The 20,997-nt window shown below is 39.3% G+C and overlaps 1 protein-coding gene across 6 annotated transcripts in view; it reads right to left on the bottom strand.

The window, feature by feature from the left end:
* GOSR1 (golgi SNAP receptor complex member 1) overlaps positions 1 to 19,389 on the bottom strand; it is a 37,136-nt gene extending 17,747 nt beyond the window's left edge. For 3 of the 6 annotated variants that reach the window (XM_024979924.2, XM_024979920.2, XM_024979922.2), the window contains exons 1-6: positions 19,339 to 19,389; positions 16,272 to 16,386; positions 10,192 to 10,279; positions 9,741 to 9,848; positions 5,619 to 5,710; positions 659 to 733 (exon numbers count right to left, since the gene is read on the bottom strand). In XM_024979924.2, coding sequence (XP_024835692.1) covers positions 659 to 733; positions 5,619 to 5,710; positions 9,741 to 9,848; positions 10,192 to 10,279; positions 16,272 to 16,386; positions 19,339 to 19,369 — 509 coding nt within the window. In that variant the 5' untranslated portion in view covers positions 19,370 to 19,389. 6 annotated transcript variants of the gene reach the window in all.
* Positions 19,390 to 20,997: the final 1,608 nt, after the last annotated feature.

Below are 20,997 nucleotides of genomic sequence, written 5' to 3'. Positions count from 1 at the left end.
AAGGAAATGGCAACCCACTCCGGTACTCTTGCCTGGAAAATCCCATGGATGGAGAAGCCTGTAGGCTAGAGCCTATGGTAGGATAGAGTCTATGGGGTCGCAAAGAGTCGGACATGACTGAGCAACTTCACTTCACAGTTACTGCTAAGTCACTTCAGTAGTGTCCGACTCTGTGCAACCCCATAGATGGCAACCCATCAGGCTCCCCGTCCCTGGGATTCTCCAGGCAAGAACACTGGAGCGGGTTGCCACTTCCTTCTCCAATGCATGAAAGTGAAAAGTGAAAGTGAAGTCGCTCAGTCGTGTCCGACTCTTAGCAACCCCATGGACTGCAGCCTAGCAGGCTCCTCCATCCATGGGATTTTCCAGGCAAGAGTACTGGAGTGGAGTGCCATTGCCTTCTCCTCACAGTTACTAATACATTACAAATTACATTAACAAATAAGTAATGTGAATGCAGACTTTTGTGTATATATTTCATAGCATCCTATCTTTCCTAATTACGGTCAGAAAAGTTGTAATTCTTTCATTAGAAGAATTAAATGAATTAGCACTGGTAAAGCATTCAGTATAATAAACAGCACAAAATGTCTGCTATATGTGTAAATAAATTAATAAGTATGTACCACATAGTATGTATTTATTCAATAATACCTACTTTCGAAGGTGGTCATGTTCTTTCAAAAATAGTTCAGTTCTTCTGTTGTTTACTCCAGACCCACTTTTATATGACCTAGAAGAAAGAAAATTTTAGAACGTTTGTTGGCAGACACTATAAAAAAGTATTAAATGATTACTCCAGTAATATCCAAAGTGGACAAATTGAGCCTCTCCATATACAACTAAAATGTATAATCCTTTTTATCTCCTTTTAAAAATGGCATCTATGACAGATAAATATGCATGGCTTTCTAGTTTAAGAATTTATCTTTCACCGAAATAATCTAACATTCTTAGACAAAAATCTTACTTTTCCTTTTTTACATTTTATATATACATTTGATAACTTCTAAAAATGTGTATTTTGTACCAGTTGCCAAAAAGTCCAACTCACTAAAGTACATGAAAAGAGAATATACATTCATTCGTTTATTCATTAACTCAGCAAATATTTATTCAACATCTCTTAGGTACCACACATTTTAACAGTAAAACATGCTACTTAGTCATGAGTTGTTCACAGTTTAGACAGGTACATAAATTATTTAATTTTAATTCAGTGTAATAGGAACTATTACTATAATACTACATAAATACTATAATATTTATATACAAAAGAAAAGAGTAGTCATTACTATAAGGCAGAAGGTAGATTAGAGAGCTTGTGAGAAATACAGAAACCTTCTTAAGCAGAGAAAACCCATAAAGGATACCCTACAAAACAAGTGATAATTTACAGTTGTAAAAAGTGGAGGATTATTTCAGGAAGGAAGGATTGCATGTGCAGTGTCATGGGGTGTGGAAGAACACAGTGGCTTCAAGAAACTTTGTATCGTCCATCTTGCAGAGTGAGGTTTGGGAGGGTACTGTAAAAGATGAGAAAAGCAGGGGCTTTTAGAGCCTTTCCTTTCTTTCTCTATTATTTCCTCTTGTCTTTATTTTCCCCAAGTGGGACTAATACTCCTGATTGATTACGACACAGCACATGAGGTAGGGAAGCCACTGAAAGGGAATGTTTCCCTAAAGGGAAGCTACAGATCTGCCAACTGTGGAGTACTTCAGGATTTCTATCCTGGCTTGAGTTCATTACAATTTACAAGAAAATGCTTTGTATCATTACTACCAACATTTTCATGTTTCAGTTCTTTACTTACAAAGTATCAAGAACCACAACAAAAAAATTCAAGTAACTGCACACATACTGCAGTGAGACAAAAGGGGGTCATGCCGTTAAAGTAAACCACGACCTGAGAGCAGGTTCTAATGTGCAAAGCGCAGCAGGAAAGAAAACACCAGGGAAAGCTGCACAATATAACCAGTACCGCACTGGACTTGGAAGACTAATGTTGTTTAGTTGGTCAGTCATGTCCGACTCTTTTGCGACCCCACGGAACCCACCCAGGCTCCTCAGTCCATGAGATTTCCCAGGCAAGAATACTGGAGGGGGTTGCCATTTCCTTCTCCAGGGGATCTTCCCAACCCAGGAATGGGATTGAAACCATGTCTACTGCTTGGCAGGCAGATTCTTTGCCACTGAGCCACCTGGGAAGTCCATGAACCAGTAAACCTCAAACAAGATTCCTAATACCTAGTTTTATAAAGTGGGACTAATAATTTATATCTATATCAAAAGATTCAGTTCAGTTCAGTTGTTCAGTCGTGTCGGACTCTTTGCGACCCCATGAATCACAGCATGCCAGGCCTCCCTGTCCATTGTCAACTCCCAGAGTTCACTCAAACTCATGTCCATCGAGTTGGTGATGTCATCCAGTCATCTCATCCTCTGTCGTCCCCTTCTCCTCCTGCCCCCAATCCCTCCCAGCATCAGAGTCTTTTCCAATGAGTCAACTCTTCGCATGAGGTGGCCAAAGTACTGGAGTTTCAGCTTTAGCATCATTCCTTCCAAAGAACACCCAGGACTGATCTCCTTTAGAATGGACTGGTTGGATCTCCTTGCAGTCCAAGGGACTCTCAAGAGTCTTCTCCAACACCACGGTTCAAAAGCATCAATTCTTCAGCACTCAGCTTTCTTCACAGTCCAACTCTCACATCCATACATGACTACTGGAAAAACCATAGCCTTGACTAGATGGACCTTTGTTGGCAAAGTAATGTCTCTGCTTTTGAATATGCTATCTAGGTTAGTCATAACTTTCCTTCCAAGGAGTAAGCGTCTTTTAATTTCATGGCTGCAATCACCATCTGCAGTGATTTTGGAGCCCTCCAAAATAAAGTCTGACACTGTTTCCACTGTTTCCCCATCTATTTGCCATGAAGTGATAGGACCAGATGATTATATGAAGCCAAAAAAGAGATAATATATGAAAAAGCAGTAATTGCAGGAAAAAAATCTTATATATCAGTTATTAGTACTATTAGTCACTCAATTCAGTCGTTCAGTTCACGTTCAACTCTTGGCGACCCCATGGACTGCAGCACACCAGGCCTCCCGGTCCATCATCAACTCTTGGAGTTTACTCAAACTCCTGTTCATTAAGTGGGTGAAGCCATCCAACCATCTCATCCTCTGTCATTCCCTTCTCTTCCTGCCTTCAATCTTTCCCAACATCAGGGTCTTTTCCAATGAGTCAGTTCTTTGCATCAAGTGGCCAAAGTTCTGGAGTTTCAGCTTCAGCATCAGTCCTTTCAGAATATTCAGGACCGATTTCCTTTAGGATGGACTGGTTGGATCTCCTTGCAGTCCAAGGGACTCTCAAGAGTCTTCTCCAACACCACGGTTCAAAAGCATCAATTCTTCACCGCTCAGCTTTCTTCACAGTCCAACTCTCACATCCATACATGACCACAGGAAAAACCATACCTTAGACTGGACGGATCTTTGTTGGCAAAGTAATGTCTCTGCTTTTTAATATGCTATCTAGGTTGGTGATAACTTTTCTTCCAAGAAGCAAGCATCTTTTAATTTCATGGCTGCAGACACCATCTGCAGTGATTTTGGAGCACCCCAAAATAAAGTCTGTCACTGTTTCCACTGTTTCCCCATCTGTTTCCCATGAAGTGATGGGACCAGATGCCATGATCTTAGTTTTCTGAATGTTGAGTTTTAAGCCAACTTTTTCACTCTCCTCTTTCACTTTCATTAAGAGGCTCTTTAGTTCTCCTTCACTTTCCACCATAAGGGTGGTATCATCTGCATATGTGAGGTTATTGATATTTCTCCCAGCAGTCTTGATTCCAGCTTGTGCTTCCTCCAGCCCAGCATTTCTCATGATGTACTTTACATATAAGTTAAATAAGCAGGGAGACAATATACAGCCTTGATGTACTCCTTTCCCAATTTGGAACCAGTCTGTTGTTCCAGGTCCAGTTCTAACTGTTGCTTCTTGACTTGCATACAGAATTCTCAAGAGGCAGGTCAGGTGGTCTGGTAGTCCCATCTCTAAGAATTTTTCACAGTTTGTCATGATCCACACAGTGTATTACTTTCTCTAATTTAATAGTGATCCACAGAGTGTATTACTACTGTATCTCATCTCATTAACTATATTTTGCCATATATTATACTAATTTGAATATGTGCTTACTCCCCTCCAGCATCTAAAGGGCCAAGTTAATCTTTTCATTTCTACCTGCTACTGCAACTGACATATTATCTAACAGTAATCAAGAAATAGTTTAGCAAATGGATGAACATGTTTCTTTCATGATAAACTTTAAGAAAACAAGTTATTACACTGGAATATAGTCTAGCAATTCCCACAAATTGTGTGGTAGCTAAATGACTATACATTAAAGGCTGTCTGTTACACTGGTTCTCAATGCATTCTTTAAGATATACATGTATACAGATTATAAAGAAACTAGACAAGACCTACATGTGCCTGAGAACTAATAATAATATAAAATTCCAAATACAGCAAAAATGTTTCATTTTCTTTACTCCTATATGTTATACAAAGTACATATGACTAAATGTAAGAAAAACAGATAAAACAGAGACAAACAATAAAAATTAATTTTCCAACATAATTTCTGGAGGTAAAAACATAACTGATGACTGGACAATTCTGGGTTTAGAGTTTTGGACAAAAATTTTGAATAGAATGAATATTAAGTGGTTTGTGCTGTAAAACTGTCTTACTGTTACAACAAAATAAAGGAACTCCAAGGTAATGTTTGTCAGAGTACACATGAAATGTACAGTTCATAAGATGGCAGTACACATCACAGCTCATGAATCATGAGTACCATACTTATGAAACCTAAATACCATAAGTGAGACAAGGAAAGGTCTCAACAGATGGCCTAAAAGTGGGAAGACTGCAGCTTTAATTAGATGCCCAATGGATCTGACCTTGTCAGTCAAGAACAGCTGTAAAAAAAAATTCGAAACTGTGTATAAAATGCTATATTATTAAAGGTGAGGTAAAGGGAGGGAGGAAAAGAACACAGTCAAAAATTATGGATTAAGAGCAGCATAAAAATGCTGGGAGTCCTTAAATAATTTGACATAAAGCTATGAGTCTGTATAAAACCTGGAAAAAACAGATTTAGGATTCTGGGGCAGTAAAGGCTACTCTAACAGCTACTTAAGTATGTAATTGTTGTGGTAAGGGAGAGGGTAGAGGGACAGAAAGGGTCATGAGGAAGGAAAACACAGAGACCTTTGGTTATTGGTGATGTTATTAACATAATGCTCAAGGTGGGTAGGAGGCAATCAGAGGAAAACTCACAAAGACATCATCTGAACTGGACTTTGAATTAAGACAGGAAAGTCAAGGTTGGCAAGAGTCAATGATAAAACTAGGGTAAGCTGGAGATAAGACCAGCAAAGTAGATTAGGACCATATTGGAGCAGCAATGTTTAAAGAACGATGAAATGCGAAATAGAAACCCTGAAATCTAAATCATGGTTCTGCTACTCAATTTGTTGTTAATCATGGATACACTTTCAATCTAAGTAAACACCCTACAAAATAATATAAAAGGTAACTTACTCAATATCCTTTCGTACTGATCCCATGAGATTCTCCCTTTCCCGTATTGCCACAAAGTTTGCTTTGGTTTTATGGAATTCATGTGTATAATCCTGCAATAAATTAATATCCAGTCTCAACATAAACTTTTACCTTATTGAGCCAGTTATGTATTGTTATACTACAAATCTCTGTCAAGAAAACCGCTATTTGAGAAATCTAATTGTCAAGACGTAAAAATGCCATTATAATCAGTTTCCCAAAGAGTGACCAACTTTTTCAAATGAAAACAGTTTGGCACCAGAGGGGTGGTGGTAGTGGTGTATGTATGTGTGGTGTGGTGTGTGTGTGTGTAGTCACTTCAGTTGTATGTATGTACGTGTGTTTGTGAAATCATTTCAGTCTTGTCCAACTCTTTGCAACCCACTGGACTACAGCCTGCCAGACTCCTCTGCCCATGGGATTCTCCAGGCAAGAATACCGGAGTGGGTTGTAATGCCCTCCTCCAGGGGATCTTCCCGACCCAGGAATCAAACCCAGGTCTCCTCCATCTCCTCCACTGGCAGGAAGGTTCTCTGCCACTAGAGTGCCACCTGGGAAGCCTGGCACGAGGGTAATAGTGCCATCAGATCACCATCCTGTGTATCCTCTCATACCCTGTCTTACAGGGCAGAATTGTAAAGAAAAAATAATCCTCAGATAAAATAACTTCAAATAGCCTAGGATAAAAATTCGGAAGCTCTTTCTACTCATTAGTGTACCCAATGGGGCTTATTTTCAAATTTCATCATTTTGGAACTCCTGCAGAAAGTTATTTCTAAACCAATCAAATGAAGAGAATCGTAAAGAATAAAATAATTTTAGAATATTTCCTTTTTTCTACCATATTTTTAAGTTATTAAGGAATATTCGTTGCTTTTAAAAATTCAGATAAATATATTAAAAAGATAAAAAAAACATAATCCCACCTCCCAGAGAGCCCCTATTGATCCTTTAGAAGCAAAAACAATACATGCACGTGGGGCACCATGAACTAAAAGAGCACCTTTTCTTTCAGTTTCTTTCAGGAAATATGTTTTTGCATATACAAGTTTATTATTTCTTTCATTTATGCTAAAAAAACCTCATAGTCTGCTGTAATCTTTTAAGTTCATAAAATATCAAGTAATCTTTCCCTATTAGCAAACTGAATCTATATTTTTTTAAATTTAATATGTAGTTTTTAAATTATGACTGCATGCTAAGTGCTAAGTTGCTTCAGTTGTGCCTGACTCTTTGCTACCCCATGGACTGTAGCCTGCCAGGCTCCTCTGTTCATGGGATTCTCCAGGAAAGAATACTGGAGTGGGTTGCCACACCCTCCTCCAGGGGATCTTCCCAATCCAGGGATCAAACTAGGGTCTCTTGTGTCTCCAGTGTTGGCAGGTGGATTCTTTACCATTAGCGCCACCACTACCGTAATTTAATAAATTCCCTACGATAAACAATTTAGTTACCTTTTTTTTCCTTTTTCTGGCTGTTAAAAACAGCTTCAATAAACAAGCTGTGTATATATTTTACTGTACTCTCTAGGTATATTTAAAGGGTAAATGCCTGGTAGAATAACTGGGTCAAACAATCTTACACAAAAATTTGGATAGTGCTAAAATGCTTTCTAGAAAGGCTACAACTTACATTTCCAGAAAATGGAAGAGTGTCTATTTTTCTGCACTCTTGACATAAATGGGTTACAAATGGTTCAGTATTTGCTAATCTGACAGGTGAAAAATTTTATCTCATTTTGATTTGCATTTTTTCATTTGAGAATGTGGCTGACCATCTTTTTATGAATTTGGCCACTCATTTCCTGTAAATAAGTTTAAGTCCTTTTCCCACTTTTCTATTGGGTTCCCTTTTTCTTATTTCTATCAGTGTATCTCTGTATCACTTGTTAAAGTTTCTGGTAATAGGTCTTGCTTAGGAAAGTCCTTCGGAGAAGGCAATGGCACCCCACTCCAGTACTCTTGCCTGGAAAATCCCATGGACAGAGGAGCCAGGTAGGCTGCAGTCCATGGGGTCGCTAAGAGTCAGACACGACTGAGCGACTTCACTTTCACTTTTCACTTTCATGCACTGGAGAAGGAAATGGCAACCCACTCCTGTGTTCTTGCCTGGAGAATCCCAGGGATGGGGGAGTCTGGTGGGCTGCTGTCTGTGGGGTTGCACAGAGTTGGACCCGACTGAAGTGACTCAGCAGCAGCAGCAGCAGCAGCAGGAAAGTCCTTTACTACCCTGAAATGTATAATTTCAACCACCAAGAAATTTTATAGTTTCTTTTTCTACATATAAATCTTTGACCCATTTGGAATTTACTCTAGATAGGAGGAATGAGATAGAAATTGAGTGCTTCCCCCCTCCCCTCCCCTGCCAGAAATTAGCCAGTTGTAACAACTCTATTTATTTTATAATCTCTTTTTTCCCCATTGATTCAAAATAGTACCTTTCTCAGAAACTAAATTTTCATGCATATTTGGGTCTATATATGAACTCTGTTGTATTCTATTGATCTAATTTTTTCCCAGAATCAAATGGTCTTCATTATTCTAGATTCTTAACAGGTTTTAATCTGTGGTAGAACTAGGTATCTTTTACCACTTACCTTCATCTTCACATGTTTTCTTCTTGGTTATTTTTGTATGACTATAATCTCAAATAAACTTTGGTGGCATTTTGCCATTTTTTAAAAAAATGAAGCAAACAAGAAAAACCCTGTTATTTCCATTGGGATAACATTCAATGAAAGTTAAAGTCTCTGAGTTGTGTCCAACTCTTTGCGACCCCATGCCTATACAGTCCAAGGAATTCTCTAAGCCAGAATACTGGAGTGGGTAGCCTTTCCCTTCTCCAAGGGCTCTTCCAAACCCAGAGATCGAACACAGGTCTCCTGCATTGCAGGCAGATTCTTTACCAGCTGAACCACAAAGGAAGCCCATGAATACTGGATTGTGTAGCCTTCCCTTCTCCATCGGATCTTCCCAACCCAGGAATCGAACCAAGGTCTCCTGCATTGCAGGCGGATTCTTTACCAACTGAGTTACCAGGGAACATTCAATGGATAGGCTGATTTAGAGAGAAATCTTTTATGCTCCTCAGGAGAACTTTATATATGTAAGTCCTTCCTATACATTCTTATTAAATTATACATAAAACTTTCAGTTTCTTCCACTGTTCTTTCTAACAGGTTATTGTTTGTGTATAAGAAAACTGCTTGCTTTATATATTAATTTTGCAAGTCATCAACTGATTGAATTTTTTTTCTAATTTTTGTTTAGTTTTCTTGATTATATTAGCTATATAATCTTATCACCAGTACAGAATACAGATTTTCGTCCCCCTTTTCAGTATTTATATCTTGTTCTTTTTACTGTGTAATTGAACTACAAACAACTTCCACACAATGTTAAATAGATATCTGTGGGGACTATGGGGTATCCTTGTCTTCTTTTTTTTAATGGGAAAGCTTTTACTACTTTATTATTAAGCAAGATGATAGATTTTAATCTGATGTACACATTTCTGTACTAGGTAAATAAAGTATTCTATTTCTATTTTTAACATGAGTTTTAAAAATTAGAAATGACTGGATTTTTTCAGTATTAAAAAATTTGCCTTCCTATTTGTACTACTATATTTTCAGCACCCTCCCATGAAAATCTTTTAGGAGTTTATTTGTTTCATTGGTATACTTTTAATATTTTTCTCAAACAATACATTAAATATAGCAAATTACTTCTCTTCCCTGCTATCTTCAAAGCCTGATGAAAGTATACTAGAAACCATCATGACTGCTTATGTGTGACCACTGGCTACTTCACTGCTTCAGCTGGGTAGCAAGATCTCCCACAGCAGTAACATACTTACCGACTGATGAATATGATTCAGTTTTACCAGGCAAAAGACAGAGCTAATAAACATTTTTAGAATTTTATAGTAACAAGAAAAAAAAAAGCAAAACAGGACAAACTTCCATAGCACAGCATCTACCCTCTTGGAAGATTTTTCCCTTTGTTCTCCTAAATACATGTGTACATGTTCTCTTCATGGAGTAAAGAAAACTCAAAAGCCTCTTATGATGACATAAAAATCTCAAGCCCAATGTATTACCTGCAGTATGTCTCTGTGTCGCTGTAACGTGTGCATCAGTGCTGCATTCAAGGAGGGCACACCTGCGCTGCTGGTGTATTCTGCCATTTTATCATTTATTCCTGTAAGCTAAAACAGAAAAAAAGGAAAGAAAGAAAACCCATACAAACATTTCAGAAAGCACGATAAAGAGATAAAAGCAAATTAAATGCCTATATGCCCTTCTGGCTAACAGCAAAAAAATAAAAACAAGAGACAGCATGTAAGGATTTGGTATTTCCCCAAAATAACCCAAAAGGGCTAATAAAATAGGACCTTGGAATGGCCGTTATCAAAACTCAAGTGGCCTGGGGAGGCACACATCTTGAATGAAAGGGTAATTTCAATAAATATGTCTGCATTAATATCATCTGGTACCATACCTAACAAGTACAGTTACTAGGAAAATAATCCTTTAACAGAAGGTACTCACTCTTGCCAAAAGCTGTTCAATCTCAATCGCCATAGTTTCAAACATTCTGTCTTGGCTTGATCCATTTAAAAGGGGTGTTGTGTCAGAGCTAAAAACAAGTTCAAATAAAGAGAATCTATTACTTAAACCTAATCCTTTAAAATATACTTAAAATGATAAGGTAATTATTTTTAAAAAGGTCAAGTGGAACCCCTGAGACATTCTTTTTGTTTCATAAAAAAATGTAATTTTTATTAAAGTTTTCTTGTAAAGATCACACATCCTGAATATTAAATTCAGTATTAAATAAAATTGAATGTACGACTGTCCCAATCTTAATAATGCAAAGAAATTCTAAATGCTTGCTTCCTGTTTCCCAAACTAAAATAACTTAAGCTATGACAGTGCCTAATTAAATGCTGGATCTGAAGGAACAAATTATGTGAAATAAAACTGCAGAACTACATAATACAGCATGTGAGAGGAGCCATAAATGTATTAGAGAGATTACGTTAGATCTGTGAGAAATAATCTTTAAATTTTTTCCTCTAAGTTCTATCTTCCTTCCATGACTCTTTCCAAAATGAAATAAAATTGAGATTTAAACAATCCACAAACTGGGTAAATAATATTAAATAATCAGGAATTGGCTTCAAGTCTAATAAAGATAGCTACGTCTGGCAGGGAAGTTTTAATATCAGTCTTTTACATTTCCTCTTAGATTATATAATTACTTCTGTTTTGCTTTGCAAAAATGTATTGAACTGTCTTCTAAAGTCTGGAAAGTCAAACATAATTTTTACAAGTGAAACTTATGTTTGACAGATTCAAATTCTAAAACCAAATGTCTTGAAAGTTTCTGTCTCTTCTGAAAAACCATTAACCTTCATTAAGTCCCCAAGTGGTATATATTATCATATAAGCAGCTGTAGCTCAATACTCGGAGAAGGCAATGGCACCCCACTCCAGTACTCTTGCCTGGAAAATCCCATGGATGGAGGAGCCTGGTAGGCTGCAGTCCATGGGGTCACTAGGAGTCGGACATGACTGAGCGACTTCACTTTCACTTTTCACTTTCATGGACTGGAGAAGGAAATGGCAACCCACTCCAGTGTTCTTGCCTGGAGAATCCCAGGGACAGAGGAGCCTAGTGTGCTGCTGTCTATGGGGTCGCACAGAGTCGGATACAACTGAAGCAACTTAGCAGCAGCTCAATACTGGTCTTATTTACACTGAACACAGATAAATACCAAACAATGACTATGTTCTCCACTCTTACTAAGACTTTGTCTTGCTCTGGGGCAGTTGCTTCGTCAGTTTGCTTCCCTGGTAGCTCGACGGTAAAGAATCTGCCTGCAATGCAGGAGACCCGGGTTCAATCTCTGGGTTGGGAAGATGCCCTGGAGAAGGGAATGGCAACCCATTCCAGTATTTTTGTCTGGAGAATTCCAGAGACAGAGGAGCCTGGTGGGCTACAGTCCATGAGGTCACAGAGAGTCAGACACGAGCAACTAACACTAACACTTCTTTTTTAAATGGCAAAATTGACCTTGGCTCTTTCTCTTTTCTACATACACATTTACAGCAACAGTAACAAACAGTGAAATAGCCAAAAAGTAGCTAATAAGGAGGATTTTCAATTTAGGATGCTTAGGTCCAAATTTTTCTTTAAAATTTTAATTCATTCACCTTAAAATATCTCATTCTTTATTACGTGTCAGAGTCAACCCAAGGTTCCATGGTTATCTCTTAGAATGTGCCCAGGGGAAATACTTTATACACTACTAATGCAGATCCTCCCCTACCAGATATATGAAAAAGAACAATGGGCCAATGATGTACGCTCCATCAGGAAGAAAACTGCCTCTATCTTGTTCACAGATACAAGCCTACCACCTAGAACAGTGCTTGGCACATGGCAGATGCTCATTAAAATCCTTGCTGAATGAATGAGGAGGCAATCTCTACATTCACCACCTCAGGGAGGTATGAGTCCAGGGAAATGAGGGAAAATATCCTCTCCACAATACTGAGACTCAGTTAAATGTAATGCATTTCATAAGTATGTGGTGATTCACAGACCACATAGTTCTCAAAACACAGAAAGTAAAAAAAATAACTCCTGGAAGAAAAATTCTGGGCATCACTGAGTTTATTCATTATGACGTGCTTTCAATCTGGGCAACAAATGCTTTAAGATGCACTGGATCCCCATGGCCCTAGGTTTCTTGTTAAAAGGGACAGTGAGAGTGAAGTAACCCCACAAACTCATCCTCAATTTGTTGTAGAATTTCTGATGGAATGTTTTCAAATAGTTTCCCCCTTTAAAGGAGTCATAAAAGTACAAGTATACCTCAGAGATACTGTGGGTTTAGTTCCAGACCACCACAATAAAGCAAGCATTTCAATAAAGTGAATCACACTAATTTTTTTGTTTCTCAGTGCACATAAAAGTTGTTAACACTTTACTGTAATCTGTTAAGTATGCAATAGTATTATTCTTAAGAAAAAAAAAAAAAACAATGTACACACTGGAATTTAAAAATACTTTATGGCTTTAAAATGCTAACCATCACCTGAGTCTTCAGGGAGTAATCTTTTTGCTGATGGAGGGTCTTGCCTTGATACTGATAGCTACTGACTGACTAGGGTGGTGGCTGGTAAAGGCTGGGGTGGCTGTGGCAATTTTAAAAAATAAGACAACACTGAAATTGTTGAACTGACTCTTCATGAACGATTTCTCTACAGCATGCGATGCTATTTGACAGCATTTTACCCACAGCAGAACTTCTTTCAAGATTGGAGTCAATTCTCTCAATTGCTGCTGCTGCTCTATCAACTAAGTTTATGTAATATTCTAAATACTTTGTTGTCGTTTCAACGATCTTCATAGCATCTCACCAGGAGAAGTAGATTCTATCTCAAGAAACCATTTATCTATAAGAAACTTAGACACACACACACATATATATCCATGCATGTGCGCTTGCTAAGTTGCTTCACTCAAGTCCGACTCTTTGCAATCCCATGGACTATAGCCTGTCTGTCCTCCGTCCATGGGATTCTCCAGGCAAGAATACTGGAGTGGGTTGCCATGCCCTCCTCCAGGGGATCTTTCTGACCCAGGCATTGAACTCAAATCTCTTATGTCTCCTACACTGGCAGACAGGTTCTTTACCACCGGGGAAGCCCATATATATCCATATGTATACATGTATCTGTATCTATATCTATCTGTAAATATATATAAGAAATAACTTATCATCTGTGGCAGTTCAGTTACAGCTTCAGACTCCACTTCTAACTCTAACTTCTAATTCTCTTGCTATTTCCACCACATGCGCAGTTACTTTCTCCACAGAAGTCTTGAATCCCCTCAAAGTTATCCATGAGGGTTGGAATCAACTTCTTCCAAATACCTGGTAACATTATTTTGACCTCTTCCTGTGATCTTAATGCTCTTAATGGCATCTAGAATGGTGAATCCTTTCTAGAAGGGTTTCAGTTGACTCGGTCCAGACCTATCAGAAGAAGCACTATCTGTGGAAGCCATGTAATGTTTGTTCTTTTTTGAGAAACTGGTATACTACTCTTTGAACAGATGTAAATATAGTCTTATCTTTGAACCTCACTTTAGGCCATCCACTTATTTAAAAAAATATTAGGAAATACTTAAGACAGGAAGATAGATAGATAGCGGCTTCCATTATTTATTATTTCTTCAGTAATAAGACTGGAAAGTTGAAATTACTCCTTGATCCATGGGCTACAGAACGGACACTAACACAGGTATGAAAATAACATCAACCTCACTGTACATCTCCATGCGAGCTCCTGGGTGAACAAGGTGCATTGTCAGTGTGCAGTCATATTTTGAAAGGAATCTTTTTCGGAAGGGTAGGTTTCATCAGTGGGCTTAAAATATTCTGTTGTAAACACATGTGTTATCATCCAGGCTTTGTTGTTCAATTTATGGAGCACTGGCAGAGCAGATCTAGCACAATCTTTAAGGGCCCTAGGATTTCTGAAATGGTTAATGGTCAATGGCTTCAACTTAAAGTCATCAGCTGCATTAGCCCCTAACAAGAGAGTAAATCTGTCCTTTGAAGCTTTCAGACATCAACTTCTAACTGTGAAAGCCTAGATGACACCTTTCAATAGAAAGCTGTATCATCTATATTGAAAACCTGCTAGTTAATGTCACCACCTTCATTAATTACCTTAGCTGGATCCGCTAGATAACTTGCTACAACTTCTATGAATATATCAGCACTTGTGGTTTCTCCTTGCTCTCTGACGTTATAGGGATGTCTTCTCTCCTTAAACCTCACAAACCAACCTCGATTAGCTTCTGCAGCTTCCCCTCTCAGCTTCACAGAACTGGACAGAGTTAGTGCTTTGCTCTGGATTAGGCTCTGGCTTCAGGGAATGCTGTGGCTGGTTTGATCTGTTCAGACCACTAAAACTTTCTCTGTATGAGCAGTGAGGCTGTTCACTCTCTTATCATTTGTGTGCTTCCGGGAGCAGCAGTATTAAGCTTCTTTCAAGAGCTTTTCCTTTGTGTTCAGAACTTGGTTGTTTAGCCTAGCCTTTGACCTATCTCGATTTTCAGTATGAATTCCTTTCCAAGCTTAAAATCATTTCCAGCTTTTGATTTAAAGTGACAGACACTTTCACTTGAACACTTAGAGGTCACTGTAGAATTATTAATTGGTTTAATTTCAATATTGTTGTGTCTCAAGGCATAGGAAGGCCTGAGGAGAGGGAAAGAAAAGGGAGAACGACCTGTCCATGGAGGAGTCAGAACACACACATTGATTAACTCTGCCATCTTACAAGGGTGTAGTTTGCGGTGCCCCCAAACAATTACAATAGTAACATCGACTAAGCCCATGTGCCACAACTACTGAGTCTCTGTTCTAGAGCTTGGGAGCCACAACTACTGAAGTTCAAGTGCCCGAGAGCCCGTGCTCCACAACAAGAGAAGCCCCAGCACTGCAGCGAAGAGTAGCCCCAACTTGCCACAACTAGAGAAAGCCTATGCAGCAATGAAGACCCAGCACAGCCAAAGATAAATAAAATTTTTTTTTTTAAATAACGTTAAACAAAAAAGCAAGTTAAAAAGTAACCATTATGAATTGTTCAGGAACACAAATATACGTAGTAAAAACATATGGAGATTATAGGGAGGGAGAAAATGGGATGCCATCAGGGGCTTCAAATGAACTGATAATGATTATTTCTTAAAGTGGGAGATAGTCACACAGGGATCCATTATATTATTCCTTCTGTCTTCCTGTCTTAAGTATTTCCTAATATTTTTTTAAATAAGTGGATGACCTAAAGTGAGATTCAAAGATAAGACTACATTTACATCTGTTCAAAGAGTAGTATACCAGTTTCTCAAAAAAGAACAAACATTACATGTACACACTGCTATATTTAAAATGGATAACCAACAGGGACCTAGTGAATAGCACAGAGAACTCTATTCAATGTTATGTGGCAGCCTGGATGATGCGAGGGGAGCTTGGGGGAGAATGGATACATGTATATGTATGGCTGAGTCTCTTTACTGTTCACCTGAAATCATCATAACACTGTTAATCAGATATACCCCAATACAAAAAAAAAAAAAAAAGAACCAAAATTTAAAATAGCTTGGATCATTAACAGTGAGGACATATACACTGCATTAGATTAATTCTAAAACACCAGAATAGCAGTAGGTATACTTTGCATTTGAGTAGTCCCTCAGATCCATTTAGCAATCAGAAAATATAGGAAACACAACGTGGGCAAAGCAACATTTCCTTATACGGGATGAAACAGAAATTTACTTCTGATGAACTCATTCTTAAACCTTAGCATTTCCCTCCTGATACCAACACACTTTTTGTCTAAGGATTCCAAATAAATGTCAGTCTCTGACATTAATTCATATAAAATGAATTAATAATTTTTATAAATCACTTTAAAAACCACCAAAAATTCACCAACAGACCAAGTTACAGAGATATATTTTACTTTATTTTTTTTAATGCTTTAAAAATATTATATAACTATAAGGCAAAAGAGAGAGAATCTGGTAGTACCTATACCTGTCGCGTCTTCCATCTCGGGCACTGCTGTGACTGTAACTTGTACATAGTTTACTGAAGGAAACTAGTTTCAGGTCAAGTTCATTTTCCAGCTGTCGAGCCTGTTTCCTGAGATCTTTAACAAAATTACAAAAGCAAATAATTAGACACAAAAAGTCCTATAAACAACACAAAGCTTCTGAAGAAAACAAACTATGAAGACGATCATACATCTAGAGTACTAGAAGATGTGAACCAAACACTTACCCATGGAAACACACTGTCACTTATTAAACTTCAGATGAGGCAAAAAGGGGAGAAATAGTGGGAAATGCAAATTTTCGGCTTTATCCTAAAGACAGCTAGACAACGAATGTTGTTCTAACGTCCCTGAAATTATTTCTACAGCAGTTAACTAAAATTTTGTAACTCAGGGGAAAACAGAAGAGAACAAATCACCAAAGGAACTGAATATGGTTTATGACCAGCACTGTATCCATTTACCAGCTAATTTTATAAAAAGAAACCATCACTATTTTTGACAGGGATTATCCTATCTCTTTAAGTGTCAAAGCTTTACCAGGCTTATGAAATTTATGAAATTCTTAACAACAGAGTGAGTGATTGTTCAAGAGAAAAAAATCACTGACAAAGATTTAAAAAACTATCTTTCGACAAGCTTACTGAAAGATATTTGAAGAGGCTGAGTTTAACAGTAAATGAACAATGTGCTACCGACAAGGTCAATTCTAAGTATGACAGAAATAAGAGCATAAGTTTGAAGCGAACAGAAGAAAACATACATGGAGAGAAACTGGCATCATGTAATAGTTTGGCATCTAAGTTGAGTGAGAGAAGCCAGTCCAGTAACTCTTATCTAGAAATGAGTACTTTCATTCATGATGAAGTAGAGGTCAAAATAAAACTACTGGAATATAGAACACATAGTATAAACATCTCATCTTTCAGGAATAAGAATATAAAACACATTTCAATACACTAACCAGCAACCAGATGTAGGAAGCGCCATGCAGGTAATACAGTGAAGTACATTTTCCCAGAGACTAAACGTCACAATCTCAGCTCAGCCTAAAGTTCTCTGAGAACTGGCTCTGAGATTTATTCACAATCGATTTAACCTACAAATCTCAGCTTTTTGCTTTATAAATCTTTACCTTCAGAGTTTTTCTATGCATTACTAATCATTATTTAAAGCACCTGGCACAGAACTATAGCCACAGGGAAGAAACCTGCTGGACACAGAGGCAGGTGGGAAGGGTGGGATGAACTGGGAGATTAGGTTTGACATAAATACACTACTTTAAAAAAAAAAATTGGGCTTCCCTCATAGTTCGGTTGGTAAAGAATCTGCCTGCAATGCAGCAGACCTGGGTTCGATTCCTGGGTTGGGAAGATCCCCTGGAAAAGGAAATGGCAACCCACTCCAGTATTCTTGCCTGGAGAATCCCATGGACAGAGGAGCCTGGCAGGTACAATCCATGGGGTCCAAAGAGTCGGACACAGACTTAGTGACTAGAGAGAGAGATGCCTAAAATAGCTCGTGGGAACAGGGAGCCCCAGCACAGGGAGCTCAGCTCCTGCTCTGTGATGACCTAGATGGGTGGGATGGGAGAGGCGGGGGGGGGGGGGTTCAAGAGGGACGGGATAGATGTATCCACACAGCTGATGCACTTCACTGTACAAGAGCAACGAACACAACACTGTAAAGCAAGTATACTCAACAAAAAGATAAGCTGCTATAATTATTATAGCACGATGCTTCAAAACAGTATAGCCTAATGACTAAAGATACCAATAACCACCTCTACATAATTTAAAAATATTTTATAGCTAGCACACACATTTCAAATAAGCATTTTAATACGTTTTAAACTATTAGCACACTTCTCTGTAATTAGTAATTGTCTTCTCTAGTACTGAGCGACTTCCCTTTCACTTTTCACTTTCCTGCATTGGAGAGGGAAATGGCAACCCACTCCAGTGTTCTTGCCTGGAGAATCCCACGGACGGGGGAGCCTGGTGGGCTGCCGTCTATGGGGTCGCACAGAGTCGGACACTACTGACAAGACTTAGAAGCAGCAGTATAAAGTATCAAGTAAAAGCATATTCAAAGTATGACAGCCAAGTACCCATGAACTTAGAATGAAGTATTTTAGACCAAGAGGCTGATTGTGACAATTCTGTTATTAAATAGGTTAAAAAGGAAAGGGGTTTCGGAGAGTAGTTTCCATTATATTTTGCAGAAGACCAGAGAGACAATTAAAAAAAAAAAAAAAAAAGGTGAGCCTTCTCTGATCTCTGTTCATCATCATGGTCCAGAAATGAGTTTTACCTGAGACCACTTTATCGAATCATATTTTCAGGAATTAAATAAACGTACTTGTCAAGTCACAAGATTTTTTTTTTTTTGGTAGAAGAGGTATAGCAGATGCAATCATTACAATTCACATTGATTCTCTCAACTTTCTCTTTTTAACAAAACCGATCTCCGGAGCAGAGGGTAAAGTTATTTCCTCTGCCTTAAAACGCGACTCGCCACCCAATCCCAGCCCGAAGTCCCAGCCCGAAGCTGCCAAGGGGACCCGACAGGAGGGAGTCATTCCGCTCACACAACTTCCCTCGATGGACCGGACCGACAAGTTCCTCCTTTCTCTTTTCCTACTCAATTGTCCAACAGCGACCTCAACTCTAAGGCGCTGACTCCTCCAGACTTCTGGACTCGACACTCGTTTCCTCTCAGAGTTCACACCCCAGACTCCTCCGTCCAAGTTCCGCTACCGCCTCAGCCCAGCTCTCCTCCGGAGAATCAGACCCTCTTTCTGTCGGCCGCGGCTCAGCCTTCTCTGCCCAACACCTGCCCCAGGTCCCGCTGTCGATCAGGTCAGCCTCCTCCCCAGACCGTACGGTTTCTACAACTCCCAGGCCCGAGGACTCTCTGTAGACCAGCCCTACCCCTCAACTCAGCCGCTCTGGAGGCCAGGCTCTTCCCTCTGCTGCCTCCGCCAAGACCCGTCCTTACTCAGCCCCTCTGCCCCTTGGCAAGTCGTACAAGGAGGTCTCCCCTCACCTTCCCAGTAATTGCTCGTTCCTGCCGCCATCTTTGTTGTCCAACGTCAGTGGGGATAGGAGAGTAGAGGCGAGGGGAGCCAGAGAGTCACGTCCACGCCTTCTTCCGCTGGGCGCCAGGGCCGATGGGATACGTGAGCTTCCACAGACACCGCCACCTGGTGGTCAATATATTATATTACACCTTTTGACTAGCGAGATGGACAGCTTCAGATTTAGCGCCTGACACTCCCTGAACATCTGTCTTTTTGGTGTCTGTATTCGCTCTCCGCGTCCCAAACCCTTGAGCATCATCGCCTTGAGCTGGCTGGGTTTATCCCCTCTTTAGGCGATACCTCCCCTGGAGAAGGACATGGCAACCCACTCCAGTACTCTTGGCTGGAAAATCCCATGGACGGAGGGGCCTGGTAGGCTACGGTCCATGGGGTCGCGAAGAGTCGGACACGACTGAGCGACTTCACTTTCACTTTTCACTTTCATGCATTGGAGAAGGAAATGGCAACCCACTCCAATGTTCCTGCCTGGAGAATCCCAGGGATAGAGGAGCCTGGTGGGCTGCCCTCTATGGGGTCGCACAGAGTCGAACATGACTGAAGCGACTTAGCAGCAGCAGGAGCTGCAGCGGGAGCTATCTCCCAGGCTGAGAAGAAAGTCATCCTCAGACCGAACTGCCTGTTTCCTTCATCTTCTCTCAAACGTGTATCTTTAGCCACCTCTTTCTCTTCTCGGAGCCAGAGGCTCTTTTCTTCCGGAGACCAACCTGTGCATCCTACCTCCGCCTTGTATCATGTTCTGTTTCAAGAACCTCCTTTAGCCATTTGTTAAAAAGTAGTTCAGCTGGAGACAAATTCTATTAGTTTTTCTTCATCTGAGATGTCTGGATTTCCCCTTCATTCCTGAAAAATTTCATTGCCAGGTTAGGAATCTGGGGCTGACAATTGCTTTTTTCCCCCAGCACTTGAAAAATGTGCCAATTCCTTCCTGATTCCACAGTTTCTGATGAGAAATTGGCTGTTATTTGAATTTTTTTCCACTAATATATTTCTTCTCTCTCCTTTAAAAACTTTTTCAGTATCTTTAGTTTCCAGAAGGTTGATTATGGTGGGTCTTAGCGTAGGTTTCTTTGGCTTTAATCATTGTATTTTTCAGATCAAAAATTTTCATTTGGTTCCTTATTATATCTTTTATTTAATTGGTGAAAGTTTTTCTTTGCAGAGATTCTTTTTATCATTTATTCTAAGATTATTTGTAATTGCTCATTGAACTATTTTTATTATATCCTTGTCAGATAATTTCCATGTCTGTATCATTTTGATGTTGGCGTCTGTTGTCTTTTTTCATTCAAGTTGAAATTTTCTGGGGTCTTGGTATAATGAGTGATTTTAAAAATTGTATTCTGGATATTTCAGGTATTATATTCAATAAGACTCTGGATCTTATTTAACACCTCTGTTTAAGCAGAGCTCCTTTGGCTCTATGCTGATGGGAAAGAGTAGAACCTTGTTACTACTAGCTGGGAGTGAAAGTTCACACACACACACACACACACACACACACACACCACCCCCTCCACCTTGGCCTTTGCTGTTAACCCAGGTGGGAAGAGTGACTTGTTACTGCTGCCCACGTGCCCTCCACTGACACCATGACAGGGGACTTC

The sequence above is a fragment of the Bos taurus genome, chromosome 19, assembly GCF_002263795.3.
Source record: "Bos taurus isolate L1 Dominette 01449 registration number 42190680 breed Hereford chromosome 19, ARS-UCD2.0, whole genome shotgun sequence".
NCBI classification, from domain to species: Eukaryota; Metazoa; Chordata; class Mammalia; order Artiodactyla; family Bovidae; genus Bos; species Bos taurus.
This window is presented reverse-complemented; position numbering and strand designations above follow the sequence as displayed.